Source organism: Megalobrama amblycephala, linkage group LG24 (assembly GCF_018812025.1).
Source record: "Megalobrama amblycephala isolate DHTTF-2021 linkage group LG24, ASM1881202v1, whole genome shotgun sequence".
Lineage (NCBI taxonomy): Eukaryota > Metazoa > Chordata > Actinopteri > Cypriniformes > Xenocyprididae > Megalobrama > Megalobrama amblycephala.
In genome coordinates, this window is record NC_063067.1 from 29935187 (window position 1) to 29959830 (window position 24644).

The 24644-nt window shown below is 37.6% G+C and overlaps 1 protein-coding gene across 8 annotated transcripts; it reads left to right on the forward strand.

The window, feature by feature from the left end:
- The first annotated feature begins 732 nt into the window (after positions 1 to 732).
- On the forward strand, positions 733 to 23198 carry LOC125259655 (tumor protein p53-inducible nuclear protein 2). 8 transcript variants are annotated; one of them, XM_048177489.1, is made up of 6 exons: positions 733 to 936; positions 1032 to 1204; positions 6899 to 7052; positions 15094 to 15443; positions 17921 to 18350; positions 19361 to 23198. In XM_048177489.1, the coding sequence occupies exons 4-6, from the start codon at positions 15320 to 15322 to the stop codon at positions 19626 to 19628; spliced, it is 822 nt and encodes a 273-aa protein (XP_048033446.1). In that variant the 5' UTR covers positions 733 to 936; positions 1032 to 1204; positions 6899 to 7052; positions 15094 to 15319; the 3' UTR covers positions 19629 to 23198. The 8 variants fall into 8 exon arrangements, with proteins under 8 accessions (XP_048033446.1, XP_048033445.1, XP_048033444.1 ...); XM_048177488.1 differs by having other exon boundaries at positions 1077 to 1204; XM_048177487.1 differs by having other exon boundaries at positions 733 to 1204.
- The last annotated feature ends 1446 nt before the right edge of the window (positions 23199 to 24644 follow it).

Sequence of the window (24644 nt, forward strand, 5' to 3'; positions counted from 1 at the left end):
TTAAGGGCGCAAAACTACCATTTGGACATTGCACATTGTTACTACTGCAGTTCTGGATGTGTTTATTTGATTTATTTATTTGATCAATCAATCAAAAACTGTGAAACTGTGCTGTGAACTGTGCTTTAAAAAAAAAAAAAAAACTACTGAATAATAAGTAATAATAATAATAACCCTAATAATAAAGCCTGACATATAAAATAATAGTCAGGAAGCTGTTTTCCTGTGTGTAATTTCAAAGTGTAAAGGTTTTTTTTAATATAATTTTATGTTTCCTTTAAAATCAGTAAAGATTTTACAGCAAATAGAACCCTGACCTGAAGGGGGACATGTTTACAATTACACTCAAAGGCCTTTTACTTGCTTAAAAAAGTATAAATTATCAATCAGATGACAGAAGGCATGTAGTAGATTGTGTGCAACAGGTTTTTCAGCAAAGTTTTGGTCCTGTTAGAATTTCAGAGGCCTCAGAAGTTTTAAATATGACACTATCTATGCACTTTGCATGTCATATTGCAGTATTTTTGACAACTTTACCTGAAGTTTTGTACGCACACACACTGTTGAACCTGTATTTTATTACGCCATCTGCTGGCCTGTCATGTCTCTTCATGCGACCCCTATGACATGCACAGGTCTATGTTATGAGAGTAAAAGGAGACACGGCCCCGGGAGGATATTTTAGGACGGGGCAGAGAAAGGTTATGCAATCTGAGGTTCAAACTTACCCCTGTGCTGTTCTACATATTATTTATCAACCTGGCCAGTATGCTGAGTGTGTATATACGTAAAATACTGGACTTTGACGAATCAGGCCGAATTAGCCTGTTCCATTAGACTGATCCAACAGGAACGGATTGTGTTGTGTAAAGTGGCCTGTTTATGACATGAGGGAGGAACTGATGAATCATGCACAATTAGACCAGGAACATGCAAGTAAACAGTCTTTTTCATTTCCTGATGACTAACTGTTGTATTGTGATCTAGCAAAAGGTTAAAACTGTTCTTTTGCTACTATTCCCCGTTGGAAGTGTGTGATCCCCAGTGAGTCTGTGTGCTTCATATTCCTGCCAAAGGCTTTCCACTGGGACTGTTTGTTCCCATCGTGTTGAGACACATCTGACGAGCGGAGAAGACCATGAGGAGGAGGAGGCCTGTGAATCAGATGTTGTATAGTCACTCAGCAGAGGGAACAGAGTAGGAAGTAGGTCCATTTTCCAGCACAAATGAGCCCTTTCATCTGTGTTTACTTGAGTTGCTGCACTCATTTGCAAACGGAAGTAGAATTCTATGCAAATGTTTCATAGATAATAAAATTATGCCTCACTCTTCCTCTGTAGTCTACCCCAGTGTTTCTCAACTGGTGGGTCGCGGAGTGTGCATTCAGTGAAATAACAACAAACGTAATCCTATGTTTTTCTGATGCAAATCTTAATTTTGAAAGACGCATGTGAAAGCAGTTGACGCTTCTGTCAAAAGCAGTTTTTGGGTTAGTTCACCCAAAAATGAAAATTCTGTCATCATTTACTCACTCTCAAGTTGTTCCAAACCTGTAAGACCTTCATTCATCTTCAAAATACAAATTAAGATATTTTTGATGAAATCCAAGAGCTCTTTGACTCCTCAGTAGACAGCAATTTAACCACCACATTCAAGGTCCAGAAAGGTACTAAAGACATTGACGTGACTACAGTGGTTAAACCTTAATTTTATGAAGCGATGAGAATACATTTTGTGCACAAAAACAAAACAAAAATAACAACTTTATTCAACAATATTTTCTCTTCTGTGTCATTTCCTACGCTGTTTACGGCCAGCGCTTCCAGGTTCTACGTCAGAACGCTGACTCATTATTGGCTGACTCATGCGTCAGCATCACACGCATGCGTCGTGCTACTCACATGAACAGCATTGGCCAATAATGAGCCGGAATTCAGACGTAAACACAGAAGTGCTGAACTGCGTTCACTGCGTCAACTGCGTACGAGACTGACAGGGTAGAGAAGAAATTGTTGAATAATGTTGAATAATGACCTTATACTATTTATTCATCAGTATTAGTCATATTCTTATGTTAAATAAAGTGTAATACATTTACTTGTTTTTTAAAAGCAAATGTATTATCATTTTTATAGGCAATTTGGGTCATGGCTTAAAGGTCTTGTTCTTCGTGATCCCATGTTTCAAACTTTAGTTAGTGTGTAATGTTGTTGTTAGAGTATAAATAAAATCTGTAAAATTTTAAAGCTCAAAGTTCAATGCCAAGCGAGATATTTTATTTAACAGAAGTCGCCTACATCGAACGGCCAGTTTGGACTACATCCCTCTACTTCCTTCTTTAATGACGTCACTAAAACAGTTTTTTGACTAACCTCCGCCCACAGGAATACACAAGAGTTGCGTTTGTAGAGTGTGTTTGTCGCCATGTCGTCGAAATGCTGTTATTTTCATCCCGCAGTCCAATCACCGGGTCTGATTCCGGCTCAAATTGATAGGGTAAAATTAAAGACATGTTTACAATAACACTGAGCGCGTGCATCTCCACGTTATGGTAAGAGGCGTGACCTTTCCAGGCAAGGTTCGCTAAGCTGCTGTCGAATCACAACACAGGAACCGCTGGCACAATCAGAACTCGTTACGTATTTCTGAAGGAGGGACTTCATAGAACAACGAAGTCATCAGCCCGTTTTTATGACAGTGGAAACAGCGGTATACAGATAAGTAAATTATGTGAAAAATACTGTGTTTTTTTACACGCGAAACATGAACACATGTTATATTGCACACTATAAACACAATCAAAGCTTCAAAAAACCACGAAAAACGGGACCTTTAATGGCCGTGTAAAATGTAGGTCCCATGGCAATGTCAAAGCTTAATTTCTTTTTTACTACATGAACTCTTGTAAATCCAGCTAGATTTTGATTTTTGAGTGCTGATTAGTCTATGCAAAGCACTATGGTGCCAGGGTTTTGTGGGTTGTTGCCGGGTCATTCAGGGGCCACTTGCATTAACAATGTCACCATCAAGGTTGCCAGGTCTGTGTAACAAAACAGACCCAAATAGCCCAATGATCACATCCTAAATATCAAAACTCAAAATATGCCATTCCCATATGTAAAATACATATTTTACAGTCACTGTTATAAAACCACTATATGGTAGTGATTATATGGACAGCTCAAATGCTCCCTAAAAGTGGCCCTACTTCACTAAACATAACATCTATAAAAGTTTTATCATTGGTAGAATATAAAATATTTCAATACAAGCATTTCAGTCAAATGTAACTTACGCAATATGTCAAACCTTTAACCTGTGGGAAAATCAATCCAGTGGCAACAGATACTCTCAAAACTAGTGTTTTCATCTTCTTCAAGAATCAATATTTTGTTTACCTACAGCTTTGTCATCACCATTAAACAAAGCTAATATTTGATTATGCACCTGCTCTCAGTGTGTCTGCTTCCCGAACAATGCTAGGAAGACTGTTCCAGAGTTTGGGTGCTAAACAGGAAAATGATCTAAAATAGCCTGCAGTTCGATTTTGATATTCTAGGTATTATCAGCTAGCCAGAATGTTGAGATCGCAGTAGACGTGAAGCACTATAATGCATTAAAAGCTCGCTCAAGTACTGGGGAGCTAAACCATTTTAGTGCATTGTAGCAAAATTTTAAAATGTATATGATTTTTAATAGGGGGCCAATGCAGTGTTGACAGAACCAGGCTAATATGGTCATAATTCCTAGTTCTAGTAAGAACTCTAGCTGCTGCGTTTTGGACCAGCTGGAGTTTGTTTATTAAGCGAGCCGGGCAACCACCCAGCAGAGCGTTACAGTAATCTAGCCTTGAGGTCATGAACGCATGAACTAACTATTCCGCATTTGTCATTGAGAGCATATGTCGTAGTTTAGATATATTTTTAAGATGGAAGAATGCGGTTTTACAGATGCTATAATGTGGATTTCAAATGAAAGATTGGTATCAAAGAGCACATATAGGTTCCTAACTGACGACGAAGACTTGACAGAACAGATGTTAAGTGTTAGACAGTATCCTGGGTTAATACATGCAGAGGTTTTTGGCACAATAATTAAAATCTGTGTTTTCAGAATTTATTAATAGGAAATTACTAGTCATCATTTTATATCAGCTATGCATTCCGTTAATTTGTGAATTGGTCTGTTTCGTCAGGACATGAAGAAATATAGAGCTGAGTATCATCAGCATAACAGTGAAAACTAACTTCTTTTATATATTTTTTTCTTGTTATACTGTTGATAATGAATAAATTAAAGGTGCCCTAGAATTAAATATTGAATTTATATTGGCATAGCTGAATAACAAGAGTTCAGTACATGGAAATGACATACACTGAGTTTCAAACTCCATTGGTTCCTCCTTCTTATATAAATCTCATTTGTTTAAAAGACCTCTGAAGAACAGGCGAATCTCAACATAACACCGACTGTTACGTAACAGTCAGGGTGTACGCCCCAATATTTGCATATGCCAGCCCATGATCAAGCCTTAGACAAGGGCAGGATGTCTGGATCTGTGCACAGCTGAATCATCAGACTAGGTAAGCAAGCAAGAACAATAGCGAAAAATGGCAGATGGAGCGATAATAACTGACATGATCCATGATAACATGATATTTTTAGTGATATTTGTAAATTGTCTTTCTAAATGTTTTGTTAGCATGTTGCTAATGTACTGTTAAATGTGGTTAAAGTTACCATCGTTTCTTACTGTATTCACGGAGACAAGAGAGCCGTCGCTATTTTCATTTTTAAACACTTGCAGTCTGTATAATGCATAAACACATCTTCATTCTTTATAAATCTCTCCAACAGTGTGTAATGTTAGCTTTAGCCACGCAGCATAGCCTCAAACTCATTCAGAATCAAATGTAATACATCCAAATAAATACTATACTTACATGATCCGATGTATGCAAGCAGCATGCATGATGAACATCTTGTAAAGATCCATTTTGAGGGTTATATTAGCTGTGTAAACTGTGTTTATGCTGTTCAAGGCAAGCGCGAGCTCCGGGGGCGGGGGAGCACAAGAATTAAAGGGGCCGCAACCTATATATCGGTGCATAGTTAATGATGCCCCAAAATAGGCAGTTAAAAAAATGAATTAAAAAAATCTATGGGGTATTTTGAGCTGAAACTTCACAGACACACTCAGGGGACACCTTAGACTTATATTACATCTTTTAAAAAGAAGTTCTAGGGCACCTTTAAGGAATGCTAAGAAGGTGGAGGTCTAATTTCAAAAAATGAATGAATTGTCAGGTGGTTGTGTGAGTGTTGTGGGTGATGGCTTGGGTGTTGCTACTGGATCGAAGTCAATAGACTCTGTGTCATTCCCTTTTCTAGATATGACCTATAGGTCCTTCCTTCAGACTAAGTCAAAGGGATTTCTATTTTTGTCCATTTTATAAAGTTTATTTGAAGTATGTTGGGGACCAAACAACACTGACCCTATTTCCCATATGGCAAATATATATGTTGTAAACAGCACAGCCAACTGAAAAGACTATAAACTAAAATTTATTGAAAATAATATAAAAATATATATTAAAATATACATTAGCAATTGACCTTTTGTATAGTTTTTGTTTTATATTTTTAAAAAATATTAAAAAAAAAAAATATATATATATATATATATATATATATATATATATATCTGAAAAAAATTTTGTTATATGGTTCATCTTTTTTTTTGTGGACAAAATTAAACACTTTTTTCAAAATATCTTCTTTTACGTTCCACAGAAGAAAGAAAATTCATACTGGTTTGGAATGACATGAGAGTGAGTAAATAAAATTTTGGGGCGAACTATCCTTTTAAGTACTAGTTCTACATAGTTCTACATTTTGATAGCATTAGAAGACAAAAGAGCAACAGTGACCAAGTCTTTTTTGTTATTCTTTTTAATAAAGTTATAAATAACAGCAGAAAGCGGTTGAAGGCTTGCAGCTAGATTACTGCATGTCATCATATCCCACTCTGACCCAGAAACGCTCCATGTGAACTATAAAGATAAAGAGTGAGAGTCGAGTCAGACAGCAGGCCTCAGAAAATGACCTCAGTCTTATCAAGAGTGAGAGCATGAAGTACAGTTTGTAATGGACTTTTTCTCTGACTGTCTGCAAACATATATGTTCTTTAGATTTAAAGCATATGCTGTATATTACATGTGATATTTTAATGGAGACAAACAGTTGAGTTTAACAACACAAGGAGAGATTGGCTTTGTTCCAAAGGTAGGTAGCAGGTAACAGCAGGTAGGAAAATTATACTGCCTTCTAAGACGCCTTGTTTTGGCCAAATTCACAGGCAATCCCAGAACCAGAGCAACAAGCTCTGTGAATAGGCTCAAAGTTTGAAAAATCTGCCTTACACTCTTAAAACATTTAAAAAATAAAGGTTCCAGACGAGAGTTTTCTCAGAGATGCCATAGAAGAACCATTTTTGTTTCCACAAAGAACCTTTCAGTGAACAATTCTTAAAAGAATGATGTTGACATTTTAAAAATCTAAAGAACCTTTTGTGAAATGGAAAGATTCCATGGTTGTTAAAGGTTCTTTATGGAACCATCAATGCCACAAAAGAAGCTTTCATTGTGTGTAGAAGACAGCAAAGAGTTTCACTACTGGGTTTGGAACTTAAAATGCCTTAACCATAAACAAAGCATTTAGTGTACCAACAAGATTGTGCATATTACAAAATATATTTGTCATCATCTGGATTCCTAACATAGGTAAATTAACAAAAGATCCACTACTGAATGTAGCTCAGGTGTGTTACTGTGACTAATCTCTGTGAGATAAGATTGACCTCTCCCTCACAGGTTTTTGTGTTTATGTGTTTCCACAGAGTCTGTCCTCCACCTTGTTTATTTGAGAGTTTGTAATGAAGCTTTCATCTGGCCCCTCCTCCAGCCCATCCTGACTTCAAGCACTTCACACCGTTCACTGCAACCGCATCTGTTTTTGGCGAGGACGCTGGAAAGGTTAAGAGGGCCATGAAGGTAACGTCAAACCATGACAGCGTCAAGGCTAGGAGGCTCCAATAAAATCAGTTGTTGTGGTGTTTGTTCTCAAAACAGCCGTCTATCTCTCGGTAATCTGCCATCTTGAGTACATGCAATTTTCCAGCTTGGAAAGTCTTTCACAGCCACTTTAGGATCCTATTTTCAAATCCCCATACTCTCTAAGCTAGTTACAGTGTATTTACTACACAGACTTAAACTAATCAAACTCAAAATACATTTCCACCATTTTTACGGCACTTGGGTTTCTGCGATGCTCAAAAACAGTGAAGAGTGTTACTCTAGTCAAGGGTCATGTACAGGCTGCTAAAGTTAACAGTATCACACCACCGCACAGTGAACTTTCACACACTTTTTCACCTTTAAGCTAAGGTGAAGGCCTACAGAAAGACACCTGCCAAACAAGCCAACAACACTTGAGCTTTAAGAGAGGAAATGGCTGCAAAACAAGTACATAAAGTATGCAAGGGTGGAAACGCATAGACAAAGATTTCAAGAATCCGATGTTTCTAGGAATGTACTTAATTAAGTTTTAAAGCTGTGGTGTGTAACTTCTGCAGCAATAGACCTTAGTCAGGGTAGCGCCATATTTAATTTTTGACAGGAATGAAAACGAGGCTGTGAGGGACAGAATACAGTGCGTTCAGTGGATTGTACTGTTGTTTAACTACACACCGACTGATCAGCTTGACGAAACATCTTTCAGTAGAGAAAAAGAGTTGTGAATTGTGAAAATGATGTGATCTAGGACCTTTATGCAGTGCGTGTATGTCTATCCCTCACAGCCTTGTTTTCATCTGCGTTAAATTCAGTATGCCGTCTAACCTGACCAAGGTCTATGGCACCAAATTGAATTGCAGAAATTGTTTCCAAACAGGTTTTCCAACCACTCCTTCCACTCCACCCCAAAGTCACGCTATTGGTTGAGTCAGAAGTTTTACGTTGCTTAAAGGAACAGTTGTTCTTTACACAATAGTAACATTTCTGAATTTAATAATTGGGAGTGGAATTTGCACTCCACAATACACTGAATGTCTGATGTTGTTTGACTCCATATTGAGGACTTTTAAGGGACATTAAAGCAATTCTAAAATAAAGATCATCCAGTTGTTAAGTCTGCTATCACGCATTACCGTTTCCTGGTTCAAACGCTCAGATGAGATCCTGAAAGCAAACAACAAACGGTGCTAATATACTAGAGATGCACCAATACTAAATTTCCCCACCGATACTGATAGCGATTATTCAGAGTGATATCTGCCGATACCAATACCGAAAGTTTGGGGGTTCTGGCTTTTATACCTTCTTTTAAATTATGTTGAGATATGGCTGATTCTCACTTGAAACACAGAAGAAAGGGCCCGGAAATGGTCTTCGATACATCATAGCTTAACAAGCGGATTGTACGCGTAATTAAATATACAAATAAATACACATTTCTACAGGTGACAGGTGATTATTGATACTGAGATGTATTAATCATATTATGTAATGTGATTATAATAATATTTAAAAATAAAAATAAAAATAATAGTTTATTTTGTATGATAACATGTTTATGGATAAATGAAAAGTGGTAAATGTAGTGAAATATTATTTAATTAATGTGATTTTTTTTTTTAAATATATTATTTAATTTTAATTCTACCTCCTTAAATTCAAACAATTCTGCAGTTAACCTGAAGTTGTCTATGGCCTACCTAAATTTGCTGTGCACATTAAACTGCATTCATGGTTGTGAAACCCAACCCAATTATTGACAGAACTCTTTGTTTGTTTAATATGTAATATCATGTACCAAATCGAACACTTGGGGCAAGTCGTGTCCTGCCTGTTTGATTTCATAGGTCAGCTGTAAGATAAAAGTACCAGCTGGAGGCTTGTGTTGATTATTATTACAAGCTGTTTCAGCAGTTTTTTCAAGGATCACGTCCAAGTTTTATTAGTAATGACAACCACGTCCAGGGTGTTAAAGCCCAATCAGCAGGTGAGGAGTTGTGAGAAGGTGTCATTGTATCAGCACACGCAATAGGACTGTGGAAATGGCTACATATGGTTATTATAATATGTGTTCTTACTTGCTTTTACTAAATGAGGCAACACACTGTGTGATAACTAGAATGTGGGGAATGACTGGCAACAACAACTAATGTCTGGTATCTACAAATAGTGATTGATGCTGCAAACATCTAATTCTGTGTAACAGATCGTTTGTAACCTATATAGGCTACACAGAATGTTACTATTGCTCATTCTATTGCTAGGATTTTTGGTAGGTAGATTATTGAGATTATTAGTAATCCTAAAATGCATGCAATCAATATTGCTAATATGTGACCCTGGACCACAAAATCAGTCATAAGTCACACGGATATATTTGTAGCAATAGCCAACAATACATTGTATGGGTCAAAATGATCAATTTTTCTTTTAGGCCAAAAATCATTAGGATATTAAAGGTCCCGTTCTTCGTGATCCCATGTTTCAAACTTTAGTTAGTGTGTAATGTTGTTGTTAGAGTATAAATAAAATCTGTAAAATTTTAAAGCTCAAAGTTCAATGCCAAGCGAGATATTTTATTTAACAGAAGTCGCCTACATCGAACGGCCAGTTTGGACTACATCCCTCTACTTCCTTCTTTAAATGACGTCACTAAAACAGTTTTTTGACTAACTTCCGCCCACAGGAATACACAAGAGTTGCGTTTGTAGAGTGTGTTTGTCGCCATGTCGTCGAAACGCTGTTATTTTCATCCCGCAGTCCAATCACCGGGTCTGATTCCGGCTCAAGATTGATAGGGTAAAATTAAAGACATGTTTACAATAACACTGAGCGCGTGCATCTCCACGTTATGGTAAGAGGCGTGACCTTTCCGGGCACGGTGCGCTCAGAGCTGTCGAATCACAACACAGGAACCGCTGGCACAATCAGAACTCGTTACGTATTTCTGAAGGAGGGACTTCATAGAACAAGGAAGTCATCAGCCCGTTTTTATGACAGTGGAAACAGCGGTATACAGATAAGTAAATTATGTGAAAAATACTGTGGTTTTTTTACACGCGAAACATGAACACATGTTATATTGCACACTATAAACACAATCAAAGCTTCAAAAAAAACACGAAAAACGGGACCTTTAAGTAAAGATCATGTTCCATGAAGATATTTTGTAAATTTTCTACTGTAAATATATCTTTTTTTTTTTTTTTGTGAGTGGATATACATTGCTATGGACTTAATTTGGACAACTTTAAAGGCGATTTTCTCACTATTTAGATTTTTTTGCACCCTCAGATTTCAGATATTCAAATAGTTTTATCTCGAACAAATATTGTCCTATCCTAACAAACCATACTGTACATCAATGGAAAGCTTATTTATTCAGCTTTCAGATGTATAAATCTCAATTTCAAAAAATTGACCGTTATGACTGGTTTTGTGGTCCAGGTTCACATATTGTCTGTTTAGCGGTCTGTGTTAATACCATGCTTAATACAGTAAATTCTTATACTGTATATCTGCTAGCATTAAAGGGTTAGTTCACCCAAAAATAATGTCATTAATTACTCATCCTCATGTCGTTCCACACCCGTAAGACCTTCGTTCATCTTCGGAACACAGATTAAGATATTTTTGTTGAAATCCGATGGCTTCGTGGCTACGATTCATAAAAACATATTTAAATCAGTTCATGTGAGTACAGTGGTTCAATATTAATATTATAAAGCGACGAGAATATTTTTTGTGCAAGGCAAGACAAGGCAATTTTATTTGTATAGCACATTTCATACACAATGGTAATTCAAAGTGCTTTACATAAAGAATAATAATAAAAATAGAACATAAGGAAGAGAAATAACAGTAAAAACAGAGAAAAAAAAACAAAAAAACAATTTTATTTTGTTTTTTTGTGCGTCAAAAAAACAAAATAACGACTTTTTAACAATATAGTGATGGGCGATTTCATAACACTGCTTCTTAAAGCTTCGGAGCTTTACGAATCAAATCAGTGGTTTGGAGCGCCAAAGTCACGTGATTTCAGCAGTTTGGTGGATTGATACGCGATACGAATCCCTGATTCGACACAAAAGATTCATAATGCTCTGAAGCAGTGTTTTGAAATTGGCCATTGTTAGATTTTGGTTTTTTTGGCGCACAAAAAATATTCTCGTCGCTTTATAATATTAAGATAGAACCACTGAACTCACATGAACTGATTTAAAGTCCTTCGTGAACCGGAAGTTGCTAACGACTTTTCTCCAGTGTTGTGAACGTATTTCCAAGTGAAACGGAATATTGAATAGAGGGCAGAGTTTTACTTTAGCGCTCCTCCTCTCCATCTCTGACTCATAGCAGACTAATGTTTGGAGGGGAGTGGTTTAATTGTTTTTCAACCCAAGCCGTCAAACTGACGTCATCAGAGAAGGAACGCCATTCCAGACCGGAAAGTAACTTTTCAGATTTTGATTAAAGATTACCACGGCAAACTTTTTTTTTTCTGTGTATTAACCTGCACAGATTAATTGTTCACCACAAGACTAGTAATGCGCTAACAAAGTAAATAGGGTCAATTTTGATTTCATGACGACTTTAAATATGTTTTTAGTACCTTTATGGATCTTGAGAGAGGAAGTGTCCATTGCTGTCTATGCAGGCCTCACTAAGCCATCAGATTTCAACTAAAATATCTTAATTTGTGTTCTGAAGATGAACAAAGGTCTTATGGGTGTGGAACGGCATGAGGGTGAGTAATAAATGACATTATTTTCATTTTTAAGTGAACTAACCCTTTAAAGCAAATATGCAGATGAAAACAATCCAAATTACATTTGTTTTGTTACATTGTTACACGGGTTAGTTTTTATCTTAAAATCCTGAAGCTTAAAAACGCCAGTCAACCATCAAGGTCTTTTCAAATATCTGTAGCTCTCCATAAGCTGCTGACATGTCAGTGTTCAGACCATGTGTTATGATTGGTTACTTGTGACACGTGGCAGTCTGTGTCCCGCCCCCAATGTGAAGAATGTGGTGAGGGAGGGGCAGGCAATATTTACAAACACTGTTTAAAGAGACAGCTCACAAAACCAGACCTCTGCAGATCACATTACCTGCAGCACCAGAGTACATGCACCTGATCCAAAACCAGCCCAGTGACATAACATTTTAAACCGGCGCCAATGGAAATCAAAAGAATGATGCAAGCCACAGGAGTGACTGTGAAATCATCACTTTATATCTTTAATCACAGCTTGCTAGGCCTTTATTTCAAAATCTTCCATAGCCATAAAAGTCTACATTTTGATTTTTTTTTTTTTTTTACTTTTCTAAATAAACTACATAAAAGTGTAAACACCTCTGTAAACCCTTATTCTTCTTCAGCAGTAAAATAAACTGACGACATTCGACATTCTAGACGAAGAATGTAGATGCGATTCCAAAAGGGACAGAGCCATGGCTGGAGCTCCCCCTCTCTGGACGTTATTCGGGCGTAATGGGTGGAGCTACAAGGTCCAACCACACCCTAAAACTACTAATAACCCAATCCCTCCACCCATTAGATCCACAGAGGGGGAGCTGGACGTCATGTGGCTCTGCAGTGAGCTCCACTTGCAAGGAATCTTTTGATAAGATTATCAGCCCAACCCCCACCGTTTCACTTACAGCCCTCGATCTTGTGTAAATCCCTGATTGGTCCAACTGGGGAGTGGGCGGGGTCAGGCCGTTGCTACGAGCGCCATGACATCACAATCAGCTGTTTTGTACGCTCTATATTCTGATCTGCGGATCAGCTGGGCGAAGCAATAACATCACAAACGATATCTGCTGGAAAAACACATAGGTTGCAGATACTACGATTCAAACGTCGTGTAAATCAGAATTTACACGTCGATTTCTTCTAAGAAGAAAGACTTTTTCATATTTTTTTTTTTTTTTTGTGAATTTACTACCTCATATAAAAAGAATACCTAAAGCTATGCTTTAAGATTTTTGTTGTTTTTATTGTGTGGTCGTCGCGTTTACAACTTGAATAATTTTGCAGGTAAGACAGGTAAGATGCTGAATATACACATCTCCTTCTGTCTTTTAAAGCGAGATCTGTTTTGTAGCAGAATTGTGTTTAAACTGCACTACATCAGACCTGTCGTGTGTAATGCAAGCGATAACAACAGCTGTCCATTAACTGTCCATAAATAGGTCTGTATTGGAACAGTGTTTCCTCTGTTGTCAGTTATTACGCGCTCTCATTCCTGTCATTCGACATCATCATTGTTTTGCTCTCGCAGCCTAGACCAAAGCTAGTTTTCTCGACGGTTTTCTGATTTCTCTTCTCACAGAATCCGTCTTAAATAAACATTCATACGCCAAAATTGTGTTTTCAAGTCGACGTTTAATGGCAATGGATTTAACTTATGATATTTGAAGCAACATTGCTCGGTTTTTGATTAAACCAGCTCTATATGTGATTTTTAGGGTTGATGTATAGAGTCTGTGGTTATGTGAGTGAATTGAGAGCGCTGGTAATACCCTTGATCCGAGCTGTCATTGCTTTGACCCTTTGCGCTCAGTCTCTCTCTCTCTCTCTCTCTCTGCTCTTCGCATTATATGCTCATATTCGCTGCTGTTTTAAGTTTAGCATTCACGTCCGCTTTTCTGCTAGACTATTTATAAAATATAAGGCCACGGTTGCCTTAGATTCGGACGGGATCATCGGTACACACAGGAGTCGATGTTGTTTTTCAAACAGCATCTGTCAGACGCGCTAAAATAATGTTTTATTTATCAGCGCATTGTTGTTTTTGATGTATGCATTTAATTTATCTGAAGAAAAAAAAAACTATTTTTATACCTTGTTGCAAAAGCCGTATTCATAAACAATTTTTTTTTTCTTGTTTCTATCAAAACGACCCTGGTTCCTTTCTGTTGTTTCGTACTGTGTCCGCTAGTGTTAAGAGGGCGGGGTCAGTTGCGTCTAGTGCGTCAGCATTCAGCGGAAGCCCCGCCCACTGACGTCAAAATTCATGTAGATGCCTGTAGGGGAGCCATAGGGACTGATTTTTTTTCTCTCGTTTCAGTGAATGAAAAAAAGATTATAAGGTTATGGCATTAGAATAAACGGTTTGTGTTTAATTATTAAACACAAGGAAATAAGTATGGATATAAACTCTTCATCACCTCAAAGATAACTGCTAATGTGTAAATGTATGAATAGTTGATGTGATTTTAAATCCCTCTAATGTTTTTAAATTCAATTCAATTGATTAATCAGTGCAAATGGATGTGAATGAACTAACTGGCAGAGAGAGATACAGAGAATTGTGCAAATATGTTAATATACTGGGTAAATATTACGCAACCTGTCAAGAATGGGTACTGGTCATATTTCATATTCATATTCCAGTCATAGTTAACAAGTACAGTTATAAATTTTAATCGAAAATTATAAAAAAAAATGTCATTTAATTTTTCATAAAGAATACTGTTTACGACCATTTTTCCACTGATATTTACATGAAAAAGCGTATTTTTCCACAAATACCAATACTGTAATGCTATATATATATAGCAACCTGTAGAACTATAGACTTGCTGGCATTACGAGTATTCAGATTATGCCATTTTGTAATGTAAGGTAATAGTGCGATCTATAAATAATTCACATAAATATATATATATATATATATGCTATATACTGTAATGCTATATATATATAAAATGTGAATTATTTATAGATCGCACTATTACCTTACATTACAAAATGGCATAATCTGAATGCTATATATATATATATATATATATATATATATATATATATATATATATTATGTGAATTATTTATAGATCGCACTATTACCTTACATTACAAAATGGCATAATCTGAATACTCGTAATGCCAGCAAGTCTATAGTTCTACAGGTTGTTAAATGTTATTTCTATGAAATGTTACTCCATAAATATTTTATGATATGGTTTTCTTGACCATCCTTCCTGTTCTTCTTTTTTCTGTCTTTGTCAAACGTAGATCTTTGCACCACAACCAAGTGAGACCTTATTTTGTACTGCGCCTTCTCTGAGACTCCTTTGTTGCAACAAAAAAGGCCAATACGTCTGTGATCAACCAGCTATCCGTTACATCACTGAAAAAAAAACAACATTAGTCACTATAGTTAATAAAACAGAAAAAAAACTTCTAAGGCAGCTATCCCTCAGGAAACAAAAAACTGTGACCTTTGACCTCCGAGGCAGCCATGTTCCAGCGGCTCAGCAGTCTGTTCTTTGGAAGCGTGGAAGAAGTTACTCCGGAGCTGAAGGGACCAAATCCCTGTGTGACTGAGGCTGACGAAGAGGGATGGCTCCTGGTCAATGTGCCCGGTGAGTGTCCTACACAAACAACGAGAAACACTGTCTGTAATGGGACCTAAATTTATACAGGTTACTAATTAAAGGCAAGGGATAAATTATAGGTAAGGTAGCTTCAACTTTGAAGAGTATTTTGGGGTAACGAGGCAACATTCTATTGGATGTAGTGGATTAATCTATATGAATTTGGAAAACATTGGCTTGGTTCCAAAACCTAGTGAACTGTCTCAATATTTACTGTTTATATAGGCAATTATCTTCTAAGACATCATCTCCTGTCTTTATGTTGACAGAAATAAAGTTGCAGAGGTGTTGTGGGTAAATATGATGGTTAATGTTGTATTAGACTATAAAAGTAATGTAACACATTACTTTTCATAAAAAGTAACTAAGTAACGTAATTTGTTACTTTTTAGGGAGTAACACAATATTGTAATGAATTACTTTTAAAAGTAACTTTCCCCAACACTGCTTCTAGTATTATACTTCGACACAAGCTCAATTTTGTGAGTTAAGCTCTGACCGCAATTAATAATGTAAATGCTGCTATAGCGTACATTAGCATAATTAGCAAAATTACGAAAATTAGCTTTCTTCAGAAATCGCATACTGTCTAGTAGGTACTACATTTGATTTGAAACTTACTTTGTAGCCATTAAAAAGTATGTTCGGTATAGTATGAATCTGAGTAGTATGAAAGAATCTATCTGCCAAGTTGCCACAGTCACATGATCTACCAACATCAGATCATGTTGCTTTCACAAATCCTCTCCTGCTTCAGGGGATAGAAAGAAGAAGTGCTTATAGCAGGGGTGTCAGACTCAGTTTCTGGAGGGCCGCAGCCCTACAGAGTTTAGTTCCAACCCTGCTCCAAACACACATACCTGTAGTTTTAACTTTATTATCCCCTTGAACTCTGAGGTTTGTCACATCCACAAAACATAGAGTCATGCTCAAAAGTTTACATACCCCTTGCAGAATCTGCAAAATGCTACTTATTTTAACAAAATAAGAGGGATCATGCAAAATGCATGTTATTTTTTATTTAGTACTGTCCTGAATAAGATATTTTACATAAAAGATGTTTACATATAGTCCACAAAACAAAAAAATAGCTGAATTTATAAGAATGACCTCATTCAAAAGTTTACATATTGATTCATAATACTGTATGCTGTTACCTGGATGATCCACGACTGTTTGTTTTCTGATGGTTGTTCATGAGTCCCTTGTTTGTTCTGAGCTGTTAAACTAGCAAATGTTCTTCATAAAAATCCTCCAGGTCCTGCAAATTCTTTGATTTATGCTTTATGCTTAATGTATGATTTTGAGATCCATCTTTTCACACTGAGGGACTCAAACACATCTATTAAAAAAGATGCAAACATTCACTGATGCTCCAGAAGGAAACATTAAGAGCCAGGGGTGAAAACTTTTGAACAGGATGAAGATGTCCACATTTTTCTTACGTTTGTTTAAATATCATATTTTTTCAATTAGTACTGCCCTTCAGAAGCTACAGAAGATACTTACATGTCTCCCAGAACAATTTACCTTTATCTTCAAATCCAAAAAGTCTACACCCCCTGCTTCTTAATGCATTGTGTTTAACTCTGGATCATCAGTGAATGTTTGAACCTTTTTAATATTTGTGTTTGAGTCCCTCAGTAGTACTCAGTGTGAAAAAATGGATCTCAAAATCATACAGTCTCTGCTGGAAAGGGTTCAAATATGCAAAAGATGCTAGAAAACCAAAGAATTTGCAGGACCTGGAGGATTTTTCTGAAGAACGTTGGGCAGTTTAACTGTTCAGAACAAACAAAGGTCATGGAACAAACAGTCACATGGAACAGGGACATGGATCATCCAGGTAAAGACACACAGTATTAAGAATCAAGGGTATGTAAACTTTTGAACAAGGTCATTTTTGATAAATTCTGCTATTTTTTGTCTTGTGGATTATATGTAAACATCTTTTATGTAAAATATCTTATTCAGGACAGTACTAAATAAAAAGTAACAAGCGTTTTGTATGATCTCTTTTATTTTTTTAAAATTATTAACATTTAGCAGATTCTGCAAGGGGTATGTAAGTAAGGTGGAAGTGTGAAATTTCTTTGCCAATCTCCCCTATTAGCCATTATTCCAGATAGTCCAGCCCCAACTACTGCCAACAGTTGAGCCAGTGTTGTAATATATCACTAGGTTTTAGAACAAAGTCATTGAGACTTTATAAAGTAGTACATGGTGATTAGATAGTAATATTTTAAAAGGGTTATAAGAAACTAATGACAGTATTCCTATTCTCTGTGTTTTTCTGTTGTTTCTGTATCCCTTCTCATTTCTCCATATTTGACTGAATTGCTTTTACTGGTATGTGTGCTCATGGTACTGGCATCCCCCACTCGCATGGCTTCAACCAAACCTTTCATATTCTGGAAATACACCCTGTTTTGTCTTCTATCACGTCCTACTTCACTTCACCTAAGTCGAGGATGGGCCAGAGGCAGCATCAGTAGCACGCCCCCGTCCCCGCAGTGAATGTCATGCATCTCAGATATGTGGCCCCTCTCCTCATACCTGCAAAAATCGCAGGACTAGAGCAGGCAGGACACAGGCAGCACATCCTTCCTCCCTTTCCATATGCTCTCCTCCTGATCCCGCCTCCTTCTCTCACCTTGAGTCAGTAGAAGTGAATGTGTTGTTAAGTGAGAGGGGCTCGTGCTCCTGTAGTGACTGCAGCATGGATGAGAGCTGGTTTGTCACCCCTCCCCCCTGTTTTACTGCAGAGGGAGCCACGGCAGAGGCTAGTCCCATGGAGGACCTCCTCATCGAACACCCCAGCATGTCCGTGTACGTCTCGGCTGGCCCTCTCCCTCCGGTGGAAGAGAGCACCACCAGCCTGGCTGGCAGTATTAGGTAAATTTCACTCCCACTGTTAGCATACATTTCCACATGTAACACTGTGTCGTAAACAGATGCAATATTTACATTTATGCATTCTGTGTTTTCAAACCTGTTCTGTAGGATATCTGACACTTAATTCAGGTCTTGCAGTCTCTATTAATGAGCTGAGTCAGGTGTGTTAGATGAGGCATAAGTGCTGGGGGTCCTCCAGGACAGGTTTGAAAACCCCTGATTTAGCAGACTCTTTTATCCAAAGTGAATTACAATAGAGTAGAGGTCACCAACCCTGCTCTTGGAGAGCTACCTCCCTGAAGAGTTCCGCTTCAACCCCAGTCAGACACACCTGAAGCAGCTAATCAAGGTGTTCAGAGTTACTTGGAAATTCCTTGGAAGTAGGTGTGTCAGAGCAGGGTTGGATCTGAAGTCTGCAGGAAGGTAGCTCTCCAGGAGCAGGGTTAGAGATCCCTGCAATAGAGGAACATCAGCAATTCATCACAGAGCCAACAATATTTGTAGTCATTCAATTCCAGGTTTATTAGACAGTCAGATATGTAGTTAGAGTTTAATTCAGGGATGGACAACTTCGGTCCTGGAAGGCCACAGTCCTACAGAGTTTAGCTCCATCCCTGATCAATCTTACCTGTGTGTGGCTTTCTAGTAACCCTGAAGACCTTGATTATCTGGTTTAGGTGTGCTTGATTAGGGTTGGAGCTGAATTCTGCAGGGCAGTGGCCCTCCAGGACCGATGTTGCCAAACCCTGGTTTACCTCCACTACTAATCAGATCTGAACCAGCAAATCAAGGTCTTCGGGATCACTAGCAACTTACAGGCAGGTGTGTTGGTGCAAGTTGGTGCTACACTCTGCAGGACACCCAACTTACATCAAATAAAAATCATGCTGAATATCAAAAACAGGAGGATGCTGACTTAATTTTGACTTCCATCCTACTACTCTTCTCATCCATTCTGTCCATTCTCACTCAATCGTTTCACATTCTTCCTCCTGTCTGCACTGTTACAGCAGGATGTCTGAATCAGCAATGCCCGCCATGACCAGGAGCAGCATGACCACACGTGTGACCCGGGGAGCGGCCGCACAGGCAGGTGCCCTAGCTAAAGTCACCCAGGTCTCCAGGGTCCAGAGGGCCAAAGCCCGCACTGAGCGTCGGCACCTGGCACGCAATCGCATACAGCGCCAAAACCGTGTGCGTGAACAGGTCCAACGGCGCACGACCCACACCCGCAACTCCTTCCTGCACCAACCGTGCCAGCGCAACATCTGCCACTGAGGCATCAAAGTTTACATTGAGGGCATTATTACACATAGACACCCCAAGTAACCCATACCTACCAATGAATTCCCTTCCTTCTCACTTGTCCTCCCTTTTGCTTTTATTCTGCTTTTATGTCCATAATGTTATTCAGTTTCATATTAATCAGGTTTGTCCTTGAGCACAAGCCAGTTTATCTTTATCCTCTTCTCACTCTTATCTGGCTGGCAGGCCACCACCAAGCACAATTACTCTGTCTAAGATCCATATATTTGCTTAAATGCCATGTACCTCCTTGTGTGTCCTTGTAACACCTAAATCAGTTTCCCAATCTGGGAGCACAGCCGAAAAGGAGACACATGTAAACTCTATATCTTTACATACAACATCCCTCTAAATGTATAACACTGACACTTCAGGTACATTAGTGCTATTTGTTGAAATATAATCAGGTTAATTTTTCACATCCGTTTAGTTTTGCGTAAAAAAACAGAACATTAAATACATTAACCCTAAAGCCCCGGGTATACTTTATTTTCCGTGTTCCGCTCTGAGCCTTTCAAACTATACTCCTTGGCCGTGAGTGCAGAAAGCAAAGTGCTGAAATCACTCGCACATGTGCCGTTATACGTGCACTGTCCACGTGGACATAAAAATTGGGCTGCACACAGACCCTCCTGATGACGAAAATTATGTCACATGGACATTGCTCGGACCATCGTAGGAACACGGACGGCCGAAGTATACTTTGGGCTTAAGATTTTAAGAAGAGATTTGTACCTACCTAGTAATGTCATATAAAAGTACTACAGCAACGGAAGAGTCACTAGAAAACAACAAGAATGGAAAGTATGAAGATAAATGTGTGAGCAAGAATTAAACAGATAAAAGCTGTTGAGAGTTTACAGAGCAAGACAAATATAGTGGGATATGTTTGCAAAGAGGTTATTTCAACATAGATGTTGCTGCCTGATTTTCAACATTACGGTGCTAACTTTCAAAAGTATTTCAACCCCCAAACAATTTAATTTAATTCATTGTTATTATCTGATCTCTGTTCCAAAACCTAGTGAGCTGCCTATCCAGCATTTAGGAAATGCCTTTCATAGTTGTGCTTCTGCAAAGGCAGAATCCTTCCTAGAGAAGGCAGTTCCAGTGAAATGAATTATTCAAGGTGGTGGAGAAAGCGGGCAGCATCAATTTTATACATACTCTGCAAGGAAAGAAATACCCCCATGTATTTAAAAAAATAGATATTTTCACACACTATGTACGTGTACTATGCATTTGTTTATATTAGAGCATTGCCTTTCATTAGCTTAGCTAAGCATAATGGTAACATCAAACTTTATTGAAATCAAGTCTCTTGAGGCAGCTTAAGGAATCTAGCTCACTAGATTTTGAAACAGAGCCTTTAGTTAAATTGAGGGGGGAAACATCATGGACAGGACTGATACTATGCCAACAACATGCTATTAAGAAGATTTATTATTATTTTTCAGTGATCTTTTAGGGATATATCTGTTTAGGGAGATAGTATTTCCCTAAATGTGACGTGAAGCTGAAGTATAGCTCCCTTTCAACATCTGATCTAATAGGAAAAGATCATGGGAGTATCAGGGCAGTGTGCAATGTCTTTACAGGTCACATGATCAACATATAGAACTGAGGAGAAGTTGCCATAGGCTACAGATATAATCGCTTATAGAATGTGCAGGATAGTATAGATTATGACTGTTTATTTGCTTTGTAGAGGATTATTGATGGATGAATCTCACAAAACATGTCAAGAATCTTAAAATGTCCTCAAAATGAAAAGGAAAACATTATAGCCCCCCCCCATCCCCCCGACCCCACACACACACATATACGTGCTTGTTCATTGATGTAGATGTATATTTTCAAAGTTTTCAGTGTAGCAAAAAAGGCTTGAAAGTTCCCTTGTCCAGCACTTAATGCTTGTGTGAGAAATCACTGTGACCACAGAGACAAAGAACGAAATCTTATGACCATTTCTCTGTTTCTCAAATCATCCGTTTTTCAGACGATGTCATTATTTGCATTTCATCATATTTCTTATATTGATTATATGATTGTGATTTACATCTTCATTGTACTCTGATGTTTGTCTGTCAGAGGTTGTTGAGTCAACGCCTCTCGTGAGATGGACTCGGTGCACATGAACTCACATTAACACGTACGTTGAATCCTAAAATGTGCTCTTCCTCGATAGTCAGCAAATACCCTCGGCACATTTACAGGAAACCACATTGTGATCTATCTTATATGTGTATTCAGTAATGAATAGACTAACAATGGTGCTGAAAGTATATAATTATATGACTGTTTGTACATTTTTTGAGACTTTGAGAAGTTTGCACTGTCATACGTTTTGTGGAGAATCATGGTATTTAGCGGTATGTTTTCGTTTGCATTGGTGAATGAGATGCCAACATGCATGGGTTGGGGAAAAAAAGCTACCTTAAGAGGTAAACAATTAGTTGCATTCAAATGTATATAATTGCAATCTATTTACAGTTCAGTGTTTGCATTTTGAAACATCACCTTTTTGTTTTCATGGTATCGTTTAACCGTATGTTGCTCCAAAAACTTGAGTACACTTCCTTCTGCTGGGTATTTTACGATACGAACCAACATTTGCCATGTTGTCAATACCACTGTTCATGCATTAGGAGGATTTGATTTCACATGCAGTTTTCTTTTATTTCTTCTGTCATTTAATGTTTAATCATTTCTTGTAGTCTTTCCTGTCCACCTGCCAAAATCTGTAAAACTATTATCGTAGTAAGCTATCTCTTAACAAAATAATGTAAGTATAATGTAAATCTAAATATGCTTTTATTTCTTTGTTTTCATTTGAAACTGACTGATTCTTCATCATATTGACTTTACAGAGAGAGCAGTACGAATGTCAGTGGTGTATCTAGGAAAAGCCAATGCCTTATAGCCTTACAAGGTTCCTTAACATCATCCACTTGAAGGTCGTCTTCTATCACATTGTTTCTATGTGTTAGATGAAGTGGACAAGGCAATATCGCGTAACGAACATGAAATCAGTGATCTCTGCCCTCTGAAGAGATCCACCGCTGTTGTTCACCGTCACAGCTGGGCACTGTATACTCTGTGTTATTTTTCTGTGTGTGCGTGAGTGTGTTCAATATGATTAATTTAATTTGTGGGACTATAGAATGATGTCCGTTAGGCCTCGTGAGAGGCTGGTGGAAGCGAGTGTAGTTATTGTGATTTGAGAGTGGATTGACTGAAAACATGAAATGAGAAAAACAAAACAAAAATAAATATGCTTGTATTTTTCCTCATATTGTTATTTAGAAGAGATGTTCACCTTAGTAACAAAGTACAAATAGAGTATTATAAAGATTGGTGTCTATGATATCTATGGTGATTGTGCCTTTCACTATTCTGCATGGTTTTCATGATGTGCCGACTGTTTCATCCATATGACATGGGCATCAGAGACCTATGCAAAATACTATGATGGGTTTCCAGCATCCTTTCAAAAATGCAGGTACCAGACAATAACAATAAACACTCAGGATGCAACTGCAATCTAGACTCATTATTTACCTGTGTGCTTATTTCTGTAGAACTGTCTTCATGTACATGACTTGAAAATAAGGCTATCCGCAATGAATATGTTAAAAATAAGTGAAAATTAATATTAAATAACTGAAAACAATAAAATAGCCTCTCTATATACAGGGATAGCCAGTATTTATGATACATGTATTTTAAATACGTATTTCAAATACAAAATAGTATTTTGTAATTTGTATTTGATAGGATTGATGAAAATGGCTTTGTATTTTGTATCAAAAAACTTTAGTGTTTTGTAGTTTTAAAACAGTAAAATACTTTGTAAGAAGTCAACATGATGACAAAAATGCAGCCTCTGATTGGTGCTTACTCAGTAGTTTGCCCAGATTTGTTGATCTCAGAACAGATGTTAAGTTTTGGAATAGTTTACCAATTTACATAATGCTCAAACTATTATACTGAGCAGCAGCCCCCTATATTTATGATTTACAATCAATTGATTAATTAGTTAGAAACTAGTTGCTATGAATGCAGGTGCCATCAATTGTCTTCTTAAGAATGAGTCAGTATTGCTGATGCAAAGTAGTCCCTTTGTTACCAAACACCAAGTAACTAAACTAGTATACAACTATGAGTCATTTGCAAACTGTTCAACATTAAACTGTTGGTTACTTTAAAACTAAAACTTTTATACCTTCATCTGGGAGATCACAGGGATATGGGAATATTTGATCTGTTAAAGCCACAATATGTACATTTTCGCCGCTAGAGGTCTCTTATCCTTCATTTTGTGGAATCGTGGGATGTGTTGTCTTCACGTCTACAGCCAGTGGAAAAGAATCGGGATGGGACTCGGGCAGAAATCATGTTCATGGATGAGATTATTACCGTTACTGTGGTATGAAGCAAAGCAGGACCGAGTGATGTTGGAACGAGACAGATGGAGCGATTGCTAATGAGAGACGAGCGTGACATGTCTTGAGCGCAGCGGAACTTTTATTATGCCACAGTCGCCGCTTCTGCTTTTTTCAGTCTAGTGTATGTGGGGTAACGCAGCGCTGTTTATCATATTAGATACATTTGTGTGTTGAAAGTTGTTATAATGCTACTCTGTGTTCACTTGGCAGCTGCTATGAGACACTTGTTGCACACTGCAGTAAGCTAGATCGATATTAGGCATGCTAAAACATGGTAATCGCGGTAACAAGAAGCTATATAACATGATTAGTTTTCTGTCAATGAATGAATCCAAACAGTTCCTCATCTGTCTAATAAAACATATGTTTTATTAGACAGATGAGGAATATAATGCGTCTTTGGTGTTTCCATGGTTTCTGCAAAATAAAACCAGAACCCGAGGGTAACATGGATATGATGTCATTGATAGGTGACACACAGGCACAGTGCATCGCCTATCAATTGTGTCCTGGTTAAAATTGCTTATTTCTCTGGATTTAA

Bases quoted from the DNA above. Each gene is read 5' to 3' on its own strand.
- LOC125259655 (XM_048177487.1), top strand. From the start codon at position 15,320: ATGTTCCAGCGGCTCAGCAGTCTGTTCTTTGGAAGCGTGGAAGAAGTT. The intron at 15,444-17,920 runs GTGAGTGTCCTA...ACTTCACCTAAG, and splicing joins GCTCCTGGTCAATGTGCCCG to TCGAGGATGGGCCAGAGGCA. The intron at 18,351-19,360 runs GTAAATTTCACT...GCACTGTTACAG, and splicing joins AGCCTGGCTGGCAGTATTAG to CAGGATGTCTGAATCAGCAA.